The 18,279-nt window shown below is 32.5% G+C and overlaps 1 protein-coding gene across 5 annotated transcripts; it reads left to right on the top strand.

The window, feature by feature from the left end:
• On the top strand, positions 1-10,009 carry LOC105162061. 5 transcript variants are annotated; one of them, XM_011079967.2, is made up of 10 exons: positions 1-370; positions 1,344-1,410; positions 1,657-1,813; positions 1,950-2,214; positions 2,418-2,522; positions 2,643-2,771; positions 4,629-4,678; positions 4,778-4,875; positions 5,010-5,294; positions 9,224-10,009. In XM_011079967.2, exons 3-10 carry the CDS (start codon positions 1,696-1,698, stop codon positions 9,716-9,718), a joined length of 1,545 nt encoding a protein of 514 aa, XP_011078269.1. In that variant the 5' UTR covers positions 1-370; positions 1,344-1,410; positions 1,657-1,695; the 3' UTR covers positions 9,719-10,009. The 5 variants fall into 5 exon arrangements, with proteins under 5 accessions (XP_011078269.1, XP_020549652.1, XP_020549651.1 ...); XM_020693993.1 differs by lacking the exon at positions 1-370 and adding an exon at positions 424-639; XM_020693992.1 differs by lacking the exon at positions 1-370 and adding an exon at positions 424-674.

Below are 18,279 nucleotides of genomic sequence, written 5' to 3'. Positions count from 1 at the left end.
ACCCTCTGCTGCTGGTGTGCTGACTTCCCAAACACTCATCAGCGTGCAGACGCGTGTGCTTTACTTCCAACTGTTGTCTGGAAATTACCTTACACAATCACTGCTTTCGGGGCTTATATTCTGTGCTCTTTCACTTTTTTACAGTTACTGCGCACCTTTGCTTGTCTTACACTATTTCTGGCGCTTTTTTGCAAGCCAATTGATTCAACTTTTGGAGGGCTTTTTGAAAGCACGGAATTTGGGAAGAGCCCATTTGCCTTCGTGTTTGAATTCTAAATTCAGGAGTGGTGGGCCATTGTAACAGGTATTGGGAAAAGATCAGTGTTTCTTTTCTCAATTACCTCTTTCACTGAACCACTTCTTAAATTGGGTGGGTATTTTGAAGTAAATAATGTGCTAGCCCACATTTATTCTGAATGTTTTTGGTGTAATTTTTAGGATTTCTTGGGCAAAGTTACATTCTTTATTGGAAATGAGACATCCAGATTGCCTTACCGCTTTCTTTATTCTTTTTTATGTGTGGTGGTGTGTGTGTCTCTCTCTTTCTATATATGCTTTAGTAAACAGGCAGCCAATTCTGGGCCTTGCTGATTTGGGGCAAAAACCATCCAATTTGACTGCATTTCTCAAGAGTTTTGAGTAACCACTCTCTCCCAGACTGTAACTGCGAATTGGTTTGTGGTCTTTGCATCATTCTGATATGATTTGGCTTGCTTTCTCTGGTACTGATTTCTACCATTTTGTCAATCTTAGTCTCATTACTTTTTTGTTGCCTTGATCTTTGTTGTTTGATGAAATGTGGGACTTGAAAATAATCAGATAGCTGGATCTTGCTAATTGTAAATCCGATTTCTTTTATATAATCAAGAAACCTACGCCCTTCTATCCAAGGATCCTATGTCCCCATATGTTACTTCATCTGCATATGTTTGTGGGTAACCAAAATCTTGAGTCCCTTCTCCTTTGCTTAAGTTGTCTGCCTGTGTTTATTGGTTTAGAAGCATATGCTCCGCTGGATTTCATTGGCATGAATCTGTTTGAATTTTAGGACTACAATCAGATGTCATGCTCTACTGTGAATCTTGAGTGATTCAGGCCTATTTTAGTGTTGCACTTGTTCAATTCTTCTCACAAACTTAAATTTAATTGTTTACGTCCTTCCATTAGCTCTACAGTTAATTGTTTACTTCTTTCAGTAAGCTCTACAGTTAATTGTTTACAATGAAGACTTTTTGAGCCATGGTCCTCTGAGAACTGGCATATATCACCTTCAATCATTCAATTAGTAGTTCTCTCTTTTTTTTTTTGTTGGCATATTTATATGTTTATTTCATTGCCTGAAGGTTGTAAATGAGCAAATGGGACATTGTTGTTTACCGGAGTTGGAAGCAATACGTCACCCATCAATAGGTAAGTACCAGATCATAGGAAACTTCAGCTTCCTCTTTCCAAGATAGGGTCTTCAGATATATCTTTTTAGCCTAATCTCCAATATATTTACTTGCCTTCCATTCTGGAAGCTTCAAATTGAGTTTTTGTTAGAGCAATAATCTCAAGTACATTTCTCTCTTTGTATTCTTTTGTGGTTCTTGTTTCACTTTTTGTATGCTACTATCATGAACTTAAGCACAGTCTAATTTCAAACTTTGTATCCAGGATATATATAGGCCTACTTGTCAGCATTTTTTGCGTGCCATGACAGAAAATAATCTTTCTGCAATTTGTTGTTCTTCCTGTTCGGAGATGGAAGATGTCTTTTCTCGTCTATTAACCTTAGCTTCCTATATAACTCGTCGAGTTATTGAATTTTTTGGTGAGTTTTTCTTTACACTCTCTGCCTAAATGCTGTAACATGTCACTCAATATCCTTTCCAGCACACTGCATATAGTTTTGTCTAATTTCTCGCTCATACCTTGTGCTTTTTTGTTTGCACGCTGTGTTGTTGCAGAAGATCTTGTGATAAGGGATGTTAGTAGATGGTTAGAAGAATCAGAGATCAATTCTTGTGGTCAGCATTTAACATCTCCAACCTGCAATGATAACAAACTTTCTTCTATGGAGGATGCATCTTCTTCAAGATGTTGTAACTCTGATACAACCTTTAGCTTTCACGAACAAGGAGCTTCAGATGTTGAGGATCAGTCGTTCCTGTATTCGCGACTAGAAATTGTAAATAGAAATTACTGTAGGGGTGTCCGCTTCATTTTTAAAGGGTAAGCTTATTGCTCTAATGCTTTCTTTCAAGTTTCAAGCCACTGCATGAATACTATGACTATTCTTTAATTTCAGAAATCAGAACCAATATCTGAGATAAAATTAATACTGAATCTACCCATATTGTAATTCTTTTATGTTTTCCTGTTTGTTTATATCATTAATAGTCGATTGAACTGCAGTTGGTCGCTACGGTTTGTAGGTTGGTGCTCCCTATATTATGTTTTGAATTTGTTTGGAGATCAGCATTGGCAACTTGGAGATATTCTTGTTATCATATGAGATGTATTCAAGCTCGCACACAGAGGTAGAAAAGATAATACTTTTATTTTCGAACTGTCTTTTCACAGAAGCAGAGAAGCATTTTTTAGTTGCTTCAGTAATATTTGACTTTTCTGTGTTCTTAACCTTCGTCTGCAATTTTTAGTGTTGTATCTCGAGTTTTGAGAACTTTGCATGGTTCTTCTGATGACATTGGGTGGTTACAATGTGCTCCTGGAATGGCCCCTGTGGAGGATGGTTCAGCTAGATTCCTGGAGCTGCTACAAGAAATTAGGTAAGTGATGCCCATTGATTATGCAATTCAAAACAATTTAATCATGATGCACAAATACATTTGATTCTGTTCCCTTAAAATCTCAATGAATTTTCACCAAAGGCTGATTACCGAAACAACCTTTTTCCTTTTTCTACATTACTCATAAAGCTAGTGCTGAAAGTTAATTGTTCAAATGCCGCCAAGTTCCCTGGCTATAATTATTCGCTTTTCTCCCAGATGCATTGTGTTTCTGATCAGAGGCATTGGAGCCCTATCAATTGGTTTGCCACTTAAAAGTAAAAACTGTATCAGTATAGTAGTCATGATAAACCAACTTTCTTGAGGAGTTGATCATGTATAGATTTTTTCAGTACTAGTAGTTTATTTTCTAAGGTTTTGGGTGCCAGATTGCTGCTTCGCATACTTTGAAATGCGAAATTCATTGTTGATGAAAAAATGTTGAACATCTGTACCAAAAACCAAATTAGCGCAGAAACTATGACCATTACCAAACTTTTTGGAGTATAAGTACAACATGGCAGGAAATGAACCTTTGTCCCACAAATAGAAGATCTAGGTCACAAAACCAGGAGAAAGAAAAAGGAAAAACAGTACATGATATAGAAAGAAACATTATGGTCTCAACAGATAGGGAGAAGGAAAAAGAGAAACAGAATATCTAGTTAGAAACAAATTCAAGATTCTAACTTAAATTTTTTATTAGATATACTGAATAGAAGTTTAAGCATTTAGTGGTTTCAAAGACAAGCTGAAGAAGCTCCGGGTTCAAATGTCATCAATTATGAGAAAGAAGTAATGTGTTGGGTTTTACCAAAAGAGTGTCGCGTGCATGTGAAAGGCAATCTTAGACTCCTCCCTAGAAACTAAGCTTTTACATTGTCTTTGGGTTGATAAATTTAGAGTTTAGGGATTTCAAATACATAATATCAAATTGTCTGATCTTGCTTGGATAACTCAATATGAGAAAGGATTTCAAATCCATCAATGTCTATTTTAAACTATTTTTTGTGGCATTATGACGGATTTCACATTTCTTGAATACAGATTCATAATCCTTTATCCATATTCATTCATTAAATCGAGATCCGTCTATCCAAATAAGGCCTTAATCAATTCACCAGTCAATGGTTCTTATTCAATTTTGAAGGTTTTCCTTGTACAGTGTTCCACATAGAAGTTAAGCGAGGATTATAATGCTACATGATTACTGAAAATTTATACATTAGATAGAAAAACATGGGCCATAAGGTTCATTCCTATTTGAAGTGAAGCAGCTTTCAAGTCTATGGTAGATTGCAGCCATAGATTCCTTTCAGAAGAATGAACAGGAGAAATGGACTTAGGGAGGACTCCTCTCTAAAATTCAGCTTGAACTGTTTTTAAATCTGGTAGAATGTAGACAGAGATTCTGATTTTATTCTTTGAAGAATGGATGGAAAGAATGGAGTCACAGAGGTCTGGAAAAGACAATCTTTAAAGATAACAGGAAACGACATGATTTGTTGTAAAACTCAATGAGATGCTTTAGGTTGTCCATAGTTATTAAAGGCACATGGTGTCCCATTGCACAAAGGTGCTTTGGAGCCATGGCCCACGGCTGTGCGACGCGTGCCTTTTGGAAGCACAGAGCAGATTTGTAGAAATAATTTATATATTTATACCATCAGTATCTTTTACCAAAATCTGTAGAAATAATTAGGAAAAACAATTAAAAAACTTAGGTCTCTTTCTGTGCATAGAATCCTATTTTGTTTTTCCAATCTATACTTGGTTTATGAAATTTTTTTGTGATTGTCATTCTCAAGTATGCATAACCATAATCAGAACTCATGTAGTTCTATGTGTTTCTTTCAGGAATGGGCTGCACAAACTCCCTGATTCATTTGTTTACCTGCTGATTCCAGGTTTAACAAGCTCCATTGTCTTGCATTCCCAGTTTACTTAAATGTCATGACTTTAGATGTTGTCTTCTGATGCATTATCCTCCTAATCCAATTGATTAGGACTTTTTAGCAACCATGGCCCCTTGTACTTCGTGAGCACCAAGAGGTTTTTCTCAAAGATGGGTCTAGCCTGCCATATTGCTAAAATTCACAGTGAGGTACTTTAAACTTCTTTATTTATCTTAATCTGTGAACTGAACTCTCCCCAATTGTTGATGTTATTAGCTTCTACCCTCACTTTTTCACGAAGTAAATGATAAATTTCTTGTAATTCTTTTGATACCTTCTGAAGGCATCAGTTGAACACAATGCTTGGGAACTAAAGCAATATATAGAGGAGCTATACTGGGGGTCTGGCAAGCGTGTGATGTTGCTAGGTCACAGCAAGGGTGGAGTTGATGCTGCTGCTGCTTTGTCAATTTATTCACAGGAGTTGAGAGATAAAGTTGCAGGATTGGCACTAGTGCAGAGTCCTTATGGTGGCACACCTATAGCATCTGATATTCTTCGTGAAGGCCAGGTCGCTGACAAGGAAACCCGGAGAATTATGGAGTTTTTGATATGCAAACTGATCAAGGTAACATTCTGTGTTGCTCAAATTATCATTGATGTGTTGGAGTAAATTATGCAATGTCATCTGGGGACCACTGTAGGATCTTGCCTTGCCTGTTACATAGGCAAGGCGTATATATGTGGGGATTCACTAACTTATTAATGGTGTAGTTGAATGGTAGTCCTTGAATTTGCTATGTGACAGTACCAACAACTCAAAATACTCTCAGAGCAGAAGAAGTTAGATCATTTTTTATATAGAAACAAGATTACCAAATGTATTTTCAGTAAGTAATTATCACATTCCAAATTATGTTTGCTGACCTAAGAAACCCAAGTTAAAGTAATCGTATTTTTTTCTTAAAAGCCTTGAAAATGATCTCATGAGATTATTAGTAACTGGAAAAACTAACCTTGAGGAAGTAGAAATTCTGACAATTATAGAAGGCCTGGTAACTTTTTACATATTTGAGGGAGAAAAAATGTCATAACTTAAAAATTTATTAAATGAAAAGTTATAGGAATCTACACTGCTCCAAATCCACTCATCTCTATAAATTCATTTTTTATTTCAGAAACTGAAATCTTGTTCTCCTGGTCCATATTCTTATCAATCTACGACAAAAAGAAAAAGAAAAATGAAGAATGCATGAAAATTACCAGATTATAAAAATTGTGGTCAGTCCTGAAATTTGATAAGTGTGTCGATCTTAAAGTAAGCTTCAGTAATTTTTGCTGCAGCTTCTTGTATATTAGAGGCGCAAATATAAAATGTTATATGAAGTTTGAATATAAAATAGACACTATCTTCGTACTTGTTTGATGCATCCGAAATTCAGGTTCTACTTCTAAAACATGCATTTCACATTTTAAAAAGGCATATCTAAAATCTGCAATCCGTATTCCCAAATTTAATTAAATGGGATTTTGTTATTTATATGAATCCCATAAGGGAGACGAGGAAATGGAAAACTTTCCAAATTTGGACATTTTTTAGTTTTTCTTGCATAAAATTGTAATATTTAGTTATGATGTTGGTTCAGTGATGGTTTCCTTTGTACAATTGGATACCACCTTTTCTAATTTATCGAGTACTGTTGAGGAAAAATAGTTGTTATCTGAATATTATGATATAAACTCCTTAGGTCTTTCTTATAGATCAGAGTCTTCATTTTGATAATCATTCATCTGAATACAACATTGCATTGCAGTAATGAATTTGTTAATTAATGTATATGATTTATATCTCATAAAAATTAAATTAGCTAAAGATTTTAGTGCAAAGAATGCATCGAATTATTTGATTAGTTTGAATTATTTGCATGTTGTGCTTATTTTTAGGGCTAATACACCTTCCCTTAAGATTTGGTCTAGTTATACGTAAATTCTCTTGAGTTTTAGGAATTAGATCTAGTACTTTTATCATTTTTTGTTATCTACCAAATAGACCCAACCTTTAACAGTATCACCGACGTTCGCTAACATCAACATAAAAATTGAATGAAAATCCAATTTCACCTTTGGTTGACTAAGTTAAGTGATTGAAATTAATCCCTTCTGTAAAGTTTGATTTAAATGCAAATACACCCCCTTAAAATTTTTAAATCACATATACCTTCACTAATATTTATTATCATCCGACATATAATTTTAACATTTTATGATACCATCCAATATCATTATTTTAATAAAATAATAAATTTCAATCTAATTGCTAGTCTACACTTATAAAAGTGTCTCTAAAATTTGACTCTATTCATACAGTTTCTTTTGAAATTTATCTAAGGCTTATTTACATTTTGTCACTCGAACTTTGACCGTTTTTACACTTTGACATCTAAACTTTTTCTTTGTGTCAATTTACCATCTTAACTTTACTAAATTTTGTACTTTGTCATTTATAACTATTTTTCAACCAAGTTTTTGATCGAAAAACATCACATGCAATGCATATGTGATATTTAAGGATTATGTGATGTGATATTTTTCACATATATACAATATGTGATGTTTTTCTGACAGAAAAATCAACAAAAAAAAAAAAGGATCATGTATGCAAAGTGCAAATTTTACAAAGTTGTGATGATAAGTTGACACAAAAAATAAATTCTATGGCAGAGTGTAAAAACGCGTATAGTTCGGATGGCAAAATGTAATTTACCCTTTATCTAATTTATACTAAAAATTTAATTTTTTTAACTTGTGATAAAGTTTTAAAACCATATCCCATAAATTAATAAGTATATTCTGAATTACTTAAATCCTCTTTTTTAATTTTTAGTAATCCAATTGTATGTATCGCTTTTTAAGTTTGACATCATTTTGTCTTGTTTTTTGAAAAATTAATGAATTTGTTACGTGGTTATGATAATTATGTGAAACAATCAATTAGTTTTGTTTAAAAAATCCACTTTGGAAGTTAACTGAACTTTCTTGCTTTTGACAATAAAAACATAATGTAGGTGAGTGAAAATTTAGAAAGAGAAAAGATAATGGCATAAATTGATATTTAAATATAAGTATGGTATTATGAACTCAAATTTGAATTCGGAAATTTAGCTTTGTCCATGGTCAAAAGTTCTTTAAATATTTAAAATTTTTAATTATTTTACGAGAAGAAATACATTGTAGGGCTCTAGTTATAAAATAAAAGGACTTTGAAGAGGGGCAATTGTAATATTCAAACTTTTGTAGACTTAATTGTACAATTGCATGGACATCAATGTAATTTTATATAGAACTGATTTTCTTATAAATTCTATTATTCTATAATTTCTTTAATACATAGAATTTTTTATTGGGTTTTCTTTTATAATTTAAAATTTTCACATTCAGTCAGCCAAACTATTTGCAGTGAATTATCACTTCTTTTTTCACTTTGCATTAAGTCATACATTTAGAAGTCATCTTTCTGCAAATATGTAAATCATCTTGTTTTTTTCCTATACAAATGTCATTTAATGATAATAACTATAGGATTCAATCTTTAAAAGTTATTTTACTCTTTATATTTTTAGAGGTTCCTATTTCCTTAAAGCTAGATTTTCTCTTATTTTAGTTCCCAGGAGAATTTTTCCATAAAATGGTAACAATGAATGAGGTATTTTTGTTGATTTTTGGTGTGATTTATAAATGTTCAGTTTGTGTTGTGATTGAGAAGATTAGCATACCAAAGCAGGCTCTTGCCGTTAAACTGATAAGTGAGATTGGAGTATCAAAGCTCCATCTGTAAGTGGAGGGTGATGTGATCTAGTTATGCCTTATTCATCCGCTGGTGGACTACTCTCTAATTGGAGAGCACTGAGATCTTAATTTTCTCCTTAACCTTTGAAGATAGACATGTTTGCATCCTTGCGATGCATGAGAAATGCTTTAGTGATGCTGAGAAACTGTTGAGAGTTTTCAAATCTCAGAAATAACCTTGCAACTGGATCTGCTTCTCGGTTCTCTTGAAAAGATGGCTCCCGATATTTGTTCAGTAAATATATATACATATACATATACATATATATATATATATTTGCTTTACATTTGGTTTAAGTGATGGTTTTCTATCTCACATTTTATATTCACTTTGTTTGGAGTTGTTTTACATAGGTTTTGAAAGGTTTGAGAAAATGAATTTGGGTTTTGGAAATTTTAAAGTGTGTATCATCATTTATTTTTGGAGATTTAAAAAATTGTTGAAAATGCATCATATGTTTGGTATTGTTATCAAAGGGGACAAAAAGTTATTGTAGATGCCAAATAATTTGATAATGGTTGAAAATTATTCAGAGTAGATTAAAAATGTGTTTAATACTGTTTTTTAAGGAAATAAAAATTACTGTAGATGATTTGTGAATAATATATTTGAAGGGATTGTCGCTTCAACTCTGATTTGGCAGAAGTGCTTTGTAATATTCTTGCAATCAAGTTATCTACTGAGTGAATAACAGTAATTCTCTTGTGAAGGGTGATATAAGGGCGCTGGAGGACCTTACCTACGAGAAACGGAAGGAGTTCATCCGCAACCACAAACTTCCTGATAATATTCCACTCATCTCCTTCCATTCTGAAGCAAGTGTGGCCCCAGGTGTCATTGCAACAATGTCGCACATCGCACACGCAGAACTTCCCTGGCTTCCTCCATTTTTCAGTGAGGAAGCGGAAGATGCTGTCCTCGCAGCGCGAAAGGTGCCTGTTATATTTCCTGTTTCTGCTGCCATGGCTCTCTCTGCACTCCACCTGCAACTACGGTATGGTGAGAAGAGCGATGGCCTTGTGACATGTCGCGATGCTGAAGTTCCAGGTTCCGTTGTCGTCAAGCCTGACAAGAAACTCGACCATTCCTGGATGGTATACTCTTCTTGGAAGAAAGATCCCACTGAGCCTGATGCCTGTGAAATGTGTGAAGCCTTGTTGACCATGCTCGTCGAACTTGGAGAAAAAAGGTCGAAATTGGCATGAAGAAGTGTGGATGGTTTTTGGTAACGATGTTGCTGTCGTGCAAATTGCGAAAGGAACTGCAGTATGAGTATGTTGCTTCATGCTCGGGAATATGCAACCGTAGTATTATTTTTGTGTTAAAAGTCAATGTCATTGAATCTCAAAGTGAAAATGAGACCGTCGTCGTCCAAACTATTGTTAGGTGATGGAAATCTCTTGTCCTTAGGTTACTGGTTATGATCTTCGTTGCCATGTATCAAGACTTGTGTCCAAACTATTATTAGGTGATGGAAATCTGTTATCCTTAGGTTACTGGTTATGATCTTGGGCGCCATGTGGGCACGGTATCAAGACTTTCCCTTGGGAGAACTTACTTATGACTAATGTGCATTGGCTACTCAGTAGTGTTTGTGCCCTCCCTTAACAACCCTTTAAAATGAACCTAAACCAAATAGAAATTAATCTTAAAGCATTTTCAAAATTAATTGAATATGATACTTTAATGGCTCAAATACATGAATTATTGAAAAAATTAGATTATACAAATCTATATTTAAATATTATAGGAGAGCACTTTATAAAATTATAATAAAATTAGTAAAGTTGTTGATTGGCAACAAGAAGCCAATTCAAATAAAACACCAATTGATGGGACAAATAAAGAAACCATAGCTAGATCATCAATTCAACCATCTCCAGATATTGTGGGTTTAAATTTCAAGCCATTATTAGGAGAATTAGAAAAATTAATTGATCAAAAATTTAAAAATCTAAAATTGAGTATGTTAAATGATTATATAAATACCAAAATTTCAAAGAAAAATTCTCAAAAAAAATAAACAAACTAGAAAAATTTGCTACAAATCCAATGCATGTTGGTTTGGGTCTAGGCGGCTAGTGGGAGGAAGCGAGGATGAGTCCTGCATGGGGTTTAAGGCATACTTGTCAGATGCCGCCGGCCACCACATACCTCAGACCATCGACATCCACTACCGCCCTACCACCAAACTCTACGTTCCAACACAACTTGATGAAACCAAACTTGTGTTGGCGTGATCTTCAACAGATTGGCATCCCGCTAATGTTCCCCGCCATGCGCACGCCCACCCTTGGCCTCTGATTCCAAACACAGGATTCGATGCAGTAGCCAACTAAGAATGCTACAGACCATGAGCCCTCCGACTACCATCGGCCCCAGTCATTAGATTGGGAATCTCAGGATCTTTTATTTCTTATGATTGTAAGTAATACAATGTATCCAACTTAGTTTTAATTAATTATATATAATTTATTTTGATCGTAAATTAGTGTTAAACTTAGTAGAATATTAAAAGAAATATTTAAAATAAAAAACAAATAAAAATATATTAAAATTTAGGGATGACATTTGCGACATCATCTGTTCCAAGTGCTCACAATGGATCAAAATTTTTCGGATGGATTTTCGATCACAAAATTGTTTGAAAAATTTAAAAATTGTCTTCGGGACGAATTCTGGACTCAAATCGTCCCAAAAAGAATAAAAGTCAATTCGTCTAAAAGGCGGCTTAAATGTCATCCCAAATTGTAATAGTAGGACTAAAACAGACCATCCCAACATCATACGTACATCCATCTGAAATCGAGAGTTTATTTTTTCTTTCACTGAACGGAGTTTCTGACTCATGTTAGCTTCCAAATATTCATATGGATGTCATCCTCCGTCTTAATTCCATCCAAAAATAATTTTCAACTCGGCTTTTTATATAGCTTTTATTATGTTACAAAATTGTTTGTAATGTCGTCCAAAATTTAAAAAGGAACGACTGGTCATCTCTAATTTCGTCATAAAATCTGTCACTAATAGGCCATTTTTTATAGTGAAGGTTGGTTCGCCTCGAACTTGGGGCGTGATTAAGAGGTACACACGAGTCGAGTTTGACTAAAATTTCAAGCTCAAGCTTGACGAGCTTGCTACAAATGGGCTCGAGTCCGACCAACCAGACACCGAGCTCATGCTCGAGCTCTCTGCTCAACTTTGTTTTTTTCTTTTTCAATAAAAATATATAACTTTAAATATTAATTATAAAAAATGTTAAACAGCATATGCTACAATAATTTGATATCATTTTATGAATATATGATTTTATAATATTTTTAAGGTTAGTTATATTTAGATTCTCTTTGAAAAAGAGAATTACACTTTCCCCAAAAATTACACTTAAACTCTCTCAGAAAATTCTCCGTTTATACTTGACCTCCTCATTAGGGTTTGGACTGAAAGTATATATTGACGTAAGCAAAAAAAACTACATAAATTTTTAATTTTGCTCCTCATTTAATAGTTCCATCTATATTTTCATACTTATTAAAGAATAAAGATAATATATATATATATATATAATATACATATAGAGTAAGATTAACATCATTACAATTTTTTTCCTTATAAGTATAAATTATTACATTGGAGAGTAAAATGAGGGTTAAAATTAAAAACTTATGTAAATGGTTTTGCTAACATTGATATTCTTTTGTCCAGATCCTAATAAAAGAGGGTCAGATATAATCAATGAATTTTCGAAAGGGGGAATAGTGTACTTTTGGAAACACATAATTAGTAAAAATACAGAAAACATACATCAATTATTAGAATACTTGCACATAATTTTATATACTCATATATTTACCAAATCAAAAGTATATTAATAAATTCTTTAAAGAATTCAACAATACTTATACTGTACTATTTTGAAAATATATTTGTCCAAATAATTTTTTTTAATTGAATTTAATAAATTAGATAAACATAAGCTATTCTCAAACTAAGATGCTGAAAAGTACTGTACCAAAACCAATTTCTTACAATTCTACAGTCAAGTAGTAAACATAATTTATTGCACTTGATTCACTATAAATTAATTATCCAAAAAAAAAAAAAGATTCACTAGAAATTAAATACCCAAATCGTTAGACAATTGGATGGACAGTGTGTTGCAGTAATCGTATATATAATGTGCCTCTGAATCTTGCTCCAATTTATTGCATCAGCTGAGAAAGAGTACGTCGGATTAGTTTGTGGTGGCAAAGAGTACTGTACTTAGCCAAAAGAGGAAGAGTACCTTGAGTTTGAGTTACTCGTGTCATGCCTGCACTCTGCTGTAACTTTTAAGCAGGATATTCATTTATATACAGCACGTGACTACTTCTGTACAACACTGTTTATACCATTATCGTTTCATCTTCCTGCCCTTCCATTTCTCAGGCATTTTGTTTTGCAATTGAACTACTTATCTTTCTAATTTTAAGAATTATTATTTACGTTCCTATGTTAGCTTGAGACTCTTTCATAGTGTGATTGTGAATGTTGTGGGTGCTTCGTGTCAAAATTATCATGAGAAGAATGTAGAGAAATTAGAAAATTGTGAGATTTTTCCAGAAAAAAGCAAATGTCAGTAAACGATTCTTGCCAAACTACGTGATACACATTAGGGTTCTCATCATCTATATATTAGAACATATATCTGATGATGGAAATATTACGGAACAAACAAGAACGACATCGGGCTTGATTGAGAAGATAGAAAATTATGAGTTTGTTTTTATCTTGCATTTGATGATAAGAGTATTGGGCATAAAAATAAAATTATCTAAATCCTTACAATGGAAAGATCAAAATATTATTAATGCAATGGCCCGGGTTGATTGTCCCTATCAAAGATCGTCTATAATACTTGAGAAATAATAGATGAGATTCATTATTAAAAGAAGTTCACAAGTTTAATTAGTAGTAAAAAGTCCATTCAAGTTCAAAGTTGGAGGATACTGTACTTATTTAGCAATGAATATCATCAAACCAAACTGCGTAATAAGATAGGTGATGAATGGATGAAGGACTTATGATTTGAGGGGGAGAATTTTGTTGATATTAATAATGAAGTTATTTTATAAGATTTTTAGATATTCCCTGTTGGATAGTAGTCTTTAGTCAGGAGCAGATCCACGTCTAACAGCGTCTGCGGATCAAGCAGCTTTTTCGGATGGTCTAGGCTCAAAACCAAGTAACTAATCTGGAAACGGATGTAAAGTCCAGAGAGAGATTGGAAATCTTCGATTCATGGACATTGAACAGCAAACTGAGAACAGAGCTCCCGGCCGGCTATTCCGGCTAACAGATCAAGAACTGAAACTTTAAAAGTTTACTAATTCTTCCCAAAGGTAGAATGTGTTGACTCGTAAATTTTAATTCACCCCTCATTGTCGGAGTAATAGGTATAAGAATTAGTAGTATTTATATCGTTATATGTAACTTGGCATGATGAATTATAGCAATTTAATTTTTTTGTGAAATCTGCAATAATTATTAAATTTTGATAGGACTAACTCAAATTTCTGGCTTCGCCAGTGCCATGATATATTCCTTTGGATTTTTGGGTGAAGAATAAATATATTCACTTTAAAACATTGAGAAAATCTTTTGTCCTATTTAAAGTCTGTAGTCCATGCGGTTTATACTAACATCAGCTTCTAACATCCACAATTTATATTGAAAAAACTTTGTCTGAGTAATGACTTCAATGGGAACATGTAAGACAAGATCGCATGTGATTTGTTATTTTTTTTTAATTATACATTAATCATACGGTAAGTATATTAAATTTGTTATATAATCAGTTTAAATTCGACCCTCCAACTAGAATTTCCTGTAAAATAAGAGGGTAAGTCACTACAAAAAATACAATAATTAACCATGGCTAATTGCCATGGTTAAATATAAAATAACTGTAGCAAATAGTCATTGACCACGGTTATGCAACGATTATTGGCCGTGGTATTTGCGAGGGTGGATAAAATGTTTGCTACGGCTAAAAGTTATAGCAAATATTTTTACCATGGCTCTTAGCCATGACAAATAACATTTTCTTGGTGAAAAATCTATATTTTTGTATTGATTTTATTTAGTTGTGGCCAATAAAAATTATTTGTCACAATTTTTTGTCCATAACTATTAAAATTATAGCTAAAAATTATTCTTTTTCTAGTGTGTAAAAGAAAATACATTTGATTGAAATATCAGACAATTTTCTCCCACATTGTTCTTAGTTCATGCATCTCAAGCTTGGGTTCTCATTCTAGAAATTCTGCCCGAAAAAAAGAGAAGAATCGAACCTCTAAGAAGAAAAGTCGGGGACAGAAGAAGAAGGATCGTAAAGAGGACAGCTCTTCCACGAATCCAAAAGTAGAGTTCCGAGATGAGAAGCCCCCATTCGAGAGGGGTATCTCTCGTACACTTCCCTAAACACGCCCATTACACACGCATTGATCGCAGTAGAAGGCAAAGGAATAATAGCTTGACCACAAACAGCAAAAGACAGCCCCACCCGACTTCGATCAAATAAATACTATTGTTTCCATAATGAATATGGTCATTCGATGGACATCCATCACTTATTTAACAGTGAGACCTAAAAAAGTAAGATAAAATATAAGATATTATCCTTAAAGTAAAATTCTCATAATTATTGAGACAAAAAATAAATAGAACCTAATTATGAACCAAAAATGAAAATTTTCCTTTCATTTCAGTAACAAATCAACAAAGTACACCAAAAGTTTATCTAATTAACAATCAAACAACATCGAAAGACAACAACTACCAATCCTTAAAAATAAGTGATAAATTCCACACAACAATAACTAACCTTAGTCCAAAATTCTTTTCAGCAACATACCCCTCTAATCCCAATTGCTTTCAAATGCTCTGTTAAAATCGCACCAGAACAGTCACAATCTCTCACTGACTTTGATTCCAAATACTTGAAAAACTAGTTTGGAATTTCACCGAATATTGAAAACTTGACATTGAAAGAGTTTCACCGAATTTCTTTTGTTTGTTTAGGAGATTTGGCATTATATGAATATCCCTCCTTCACTACCAAAGATACAAAATTGAACTATTGCTAATTATCATGATTAATAATAAAATAGTCATAGCAAATAGTCATTAACCACGATTATGATGGCCGTGGTATCTACGAGGGTGGTTAAAATTCTCGTCATGGCTTGATATTTTTATGTGGAAAATAATTTTTTTTTTTTTTTGTGGAAACCTATATTTTTGCATCGATTTTATTTACCATAGTCAATAAAAAGTATTTACCATGATTTTTAGACCATAACTATTATTGTAGCCAATAGTCTTTTTTTCTAGTGATTGTTTGAAAAATTACAAATACCCCCTAATGTTTGATGAAATTATATAATCTTTGAATAGAGTTATGAAATTATAAAACTTTGCCCTTACTGCATAATTCTATTTTTTTTCATTAAAATTTGTGAAAAAATCAGATGGGGTGGACGGAATAATTTTAAAAATTATAAAAAAAAAAAATTATCCACTTAGTCCATAAAAAAATAATTAAAATTTAATTCTTAATCCATAAGACATTTCGATCAATTCACCACAAAAAATGGAAGAAACCTAACGAATTGGGCTAATTGTTAAATGGTCGTTAAAATCAGGAGGTTCTTGATAATATTTCAGACAATGAAGAGTATTCATAATTATATCAAATCTCAAGAGAGGTCATCGTAATATACACTTAATTTTCTAGTGAAATTTGGCTTTGTACTCCCACTTTTCTTGATTGTTCATACAAAAAAAGTAGAACACTACTTAATGTAAGTAAAATTTTATCGTAATCCAATTATATATCAAAGATAAAGTGACTAGAGAAATAAAGTGCACTGTCCAATATTGCTTCAATTTGTATATGTGGCCAAACAATTAAATGGTAAAAATTATTTTAGGATGAATTTCATTCCACCTGGATGATTTTTCCTAGACTTATGATCAACAAGTGATTGAGAAAGAAGAAAAAAATTGTCGAATGATATAATAGAGTTTCCGCCATCAACAAGAATAGAAAGAAAACTATACGATTCTGACAGTTCTATCAAATTACCGAATTGTCCATGCATGGACAGAAACGACAACCATATGAAGATAATTAATTAGAGGATAAAGTATTTTAGTATAAGCTATCATAAATACATTATTTCAATGTGTAAATACCCAATAGCATTAGTGCAAGGGGTCAACATGTTGCAGAATGAAGAAGAAATCATGTTTATGTTCTTGCTAATTTAATTTGTTGTCTTATTGTACTAAATTTCATAGTTCAAAAATGCACTAATGTATTTGCAGTTGGTGTTGATACATTAAGACAAAAGTTGGCTGGAATCTGCCATTTGCCGGCAAACACCATTCGTCACCCAAATAAATTGAGAATTCTAGTAAAAAAATGGATTCCATCAGGACCAAAAATTCCACTATCTCATACTTATAAGATTAAAATTGTAATTGTTTTCGAAATGATAAAACTAAAGTTTGGTCAGAAAAGCCACATTTTGGTTTGAGTCCTCAATTTATTTGGGTCATGCATATGGTAATTTGCTGTAAAATTGGCATCTCAATTATTTTTTGTTTTTAATATGCAAAATTTGTTTAAGTGCATGCATATGATCTAATTATAAAAATAAATTCCAATATATAAGATAAAAATACTGCTATCTATACTTTATAATATCAAAATTACAATTTTTTTCTAAAATAGTACTATAATTGGTGTATCATTCAATTGTAGGTATATCTTAGATTCACCAAACATCATGAAATGAACGAACTCACCACAAAATTGGAGTACAAGCAACTATATTGTAATATTGTGAATGAGTAAATTATTTTTTTATAAAAATAATAGTAATTTATTTTTCTATATTTTCTAATATACAGCAATTTACCTTCCTATATTTTTTAAAAATAAAGCAATTTACCTCCTTAGATAGGAAGGTAAATTGCTTCATTTTAATAAGCACATAGGGGTAAATTGCTATTTTTTAGATAATTACACTCCCATCTCCTGAGGTTTGGTGTAATTACAGGTAGGGCTCATGTGGTTTCGAAAATTACATCTAACACCCCTAAAGTTTGCTTCCATATGTCAAATAAGTCCCTCGTTAGTTAAAATTTACTAAAATTGCTGATATTAATTAAAAAAAAGTTAGAAAAAAAAATCTATATTAACACCTGATTGACTTATTACATGTCAAATAAATCTTTTATGATCAAACTATTCTCATACTTGCATCTTCCGGCATTAATCCATTTGAAGAGATATATCTTCATCTTTATAAGAGTAGTTTAGTCCGAAAAAATATTTGACCTGTAATAAGTCAGTAATCAGTCAATCGAGAATAAATATCAATATTTTTTATTTAATTTTTTTTGTTAATATCAACAATTCAGTGGATTTTAACCAACGAATACACTTATTTATTAAATGAAAGTAAGCTTCAAGAGTATTAAGTGTAATTTTTCAAACTACAGGGGGTCTATATGTAATTACACAAAACTTCGAAAAAAGAAAGTGTAATTATCTCTTTTTTTTAAGGAAATAATTTGTTATTTATAATATTAAATGTCTAAATTGTTATTGACCCCAAATATGGATATACATATAAAAACGAAATCTGTCCTACATCTAACAAAATATATATGTATATATATTACTGTGAGTATATATATATAAACCCCCCCCCCC

This window comes from Sesamum indicum, linkage group LG5 (genome assembly GCF_000512975.1).
Source record: "Sesamum indicum cultivar Zhongzhi No. 13 linkage group LG5, S_indicum_v1.0, whole genome shotgun sequence".
Classification (NCBI taxonomy): Eukaryota; Viridiplantae; Streptophyta; class Magnoliopsida; order Lamiales; family Pedaliaceae; genus Sesamum; species Sesamum indicum.
The sequence above is the reverse complement of the archived record's forward strand: the minus strand, read 5'-3'. Positions and strand labels throughout refer to the sequence as shown.

What these genes read in the sequence shown, in the direction of transcription:
- LOC105162061 (XM_011079967.2), top strand. Translation starts at nt 1,696, where the DNA reads ATGACAGAAAATAATCTTTCTGCAATTTGTTGTTCTTCCTGTTCGGAG. An exon ending in TCGAGTTATTGAATTTTTTG is followed by an intron (nt 1,814 to 1,949) that starts GTGAGTTTTTCT and finishes GTGTTGTTGCAG; the next exon opens with AAGATCTTGTGATAAGGGAT. An exon ending in TTGCTAAAATTCACAGTGAG is followed by an intron (nt 4,876 to 5,009) that starts GTACTTTAAACT and finishes TACCTTCTGAAG; the next exon opens with GCATCAGTTGAACACAATGC.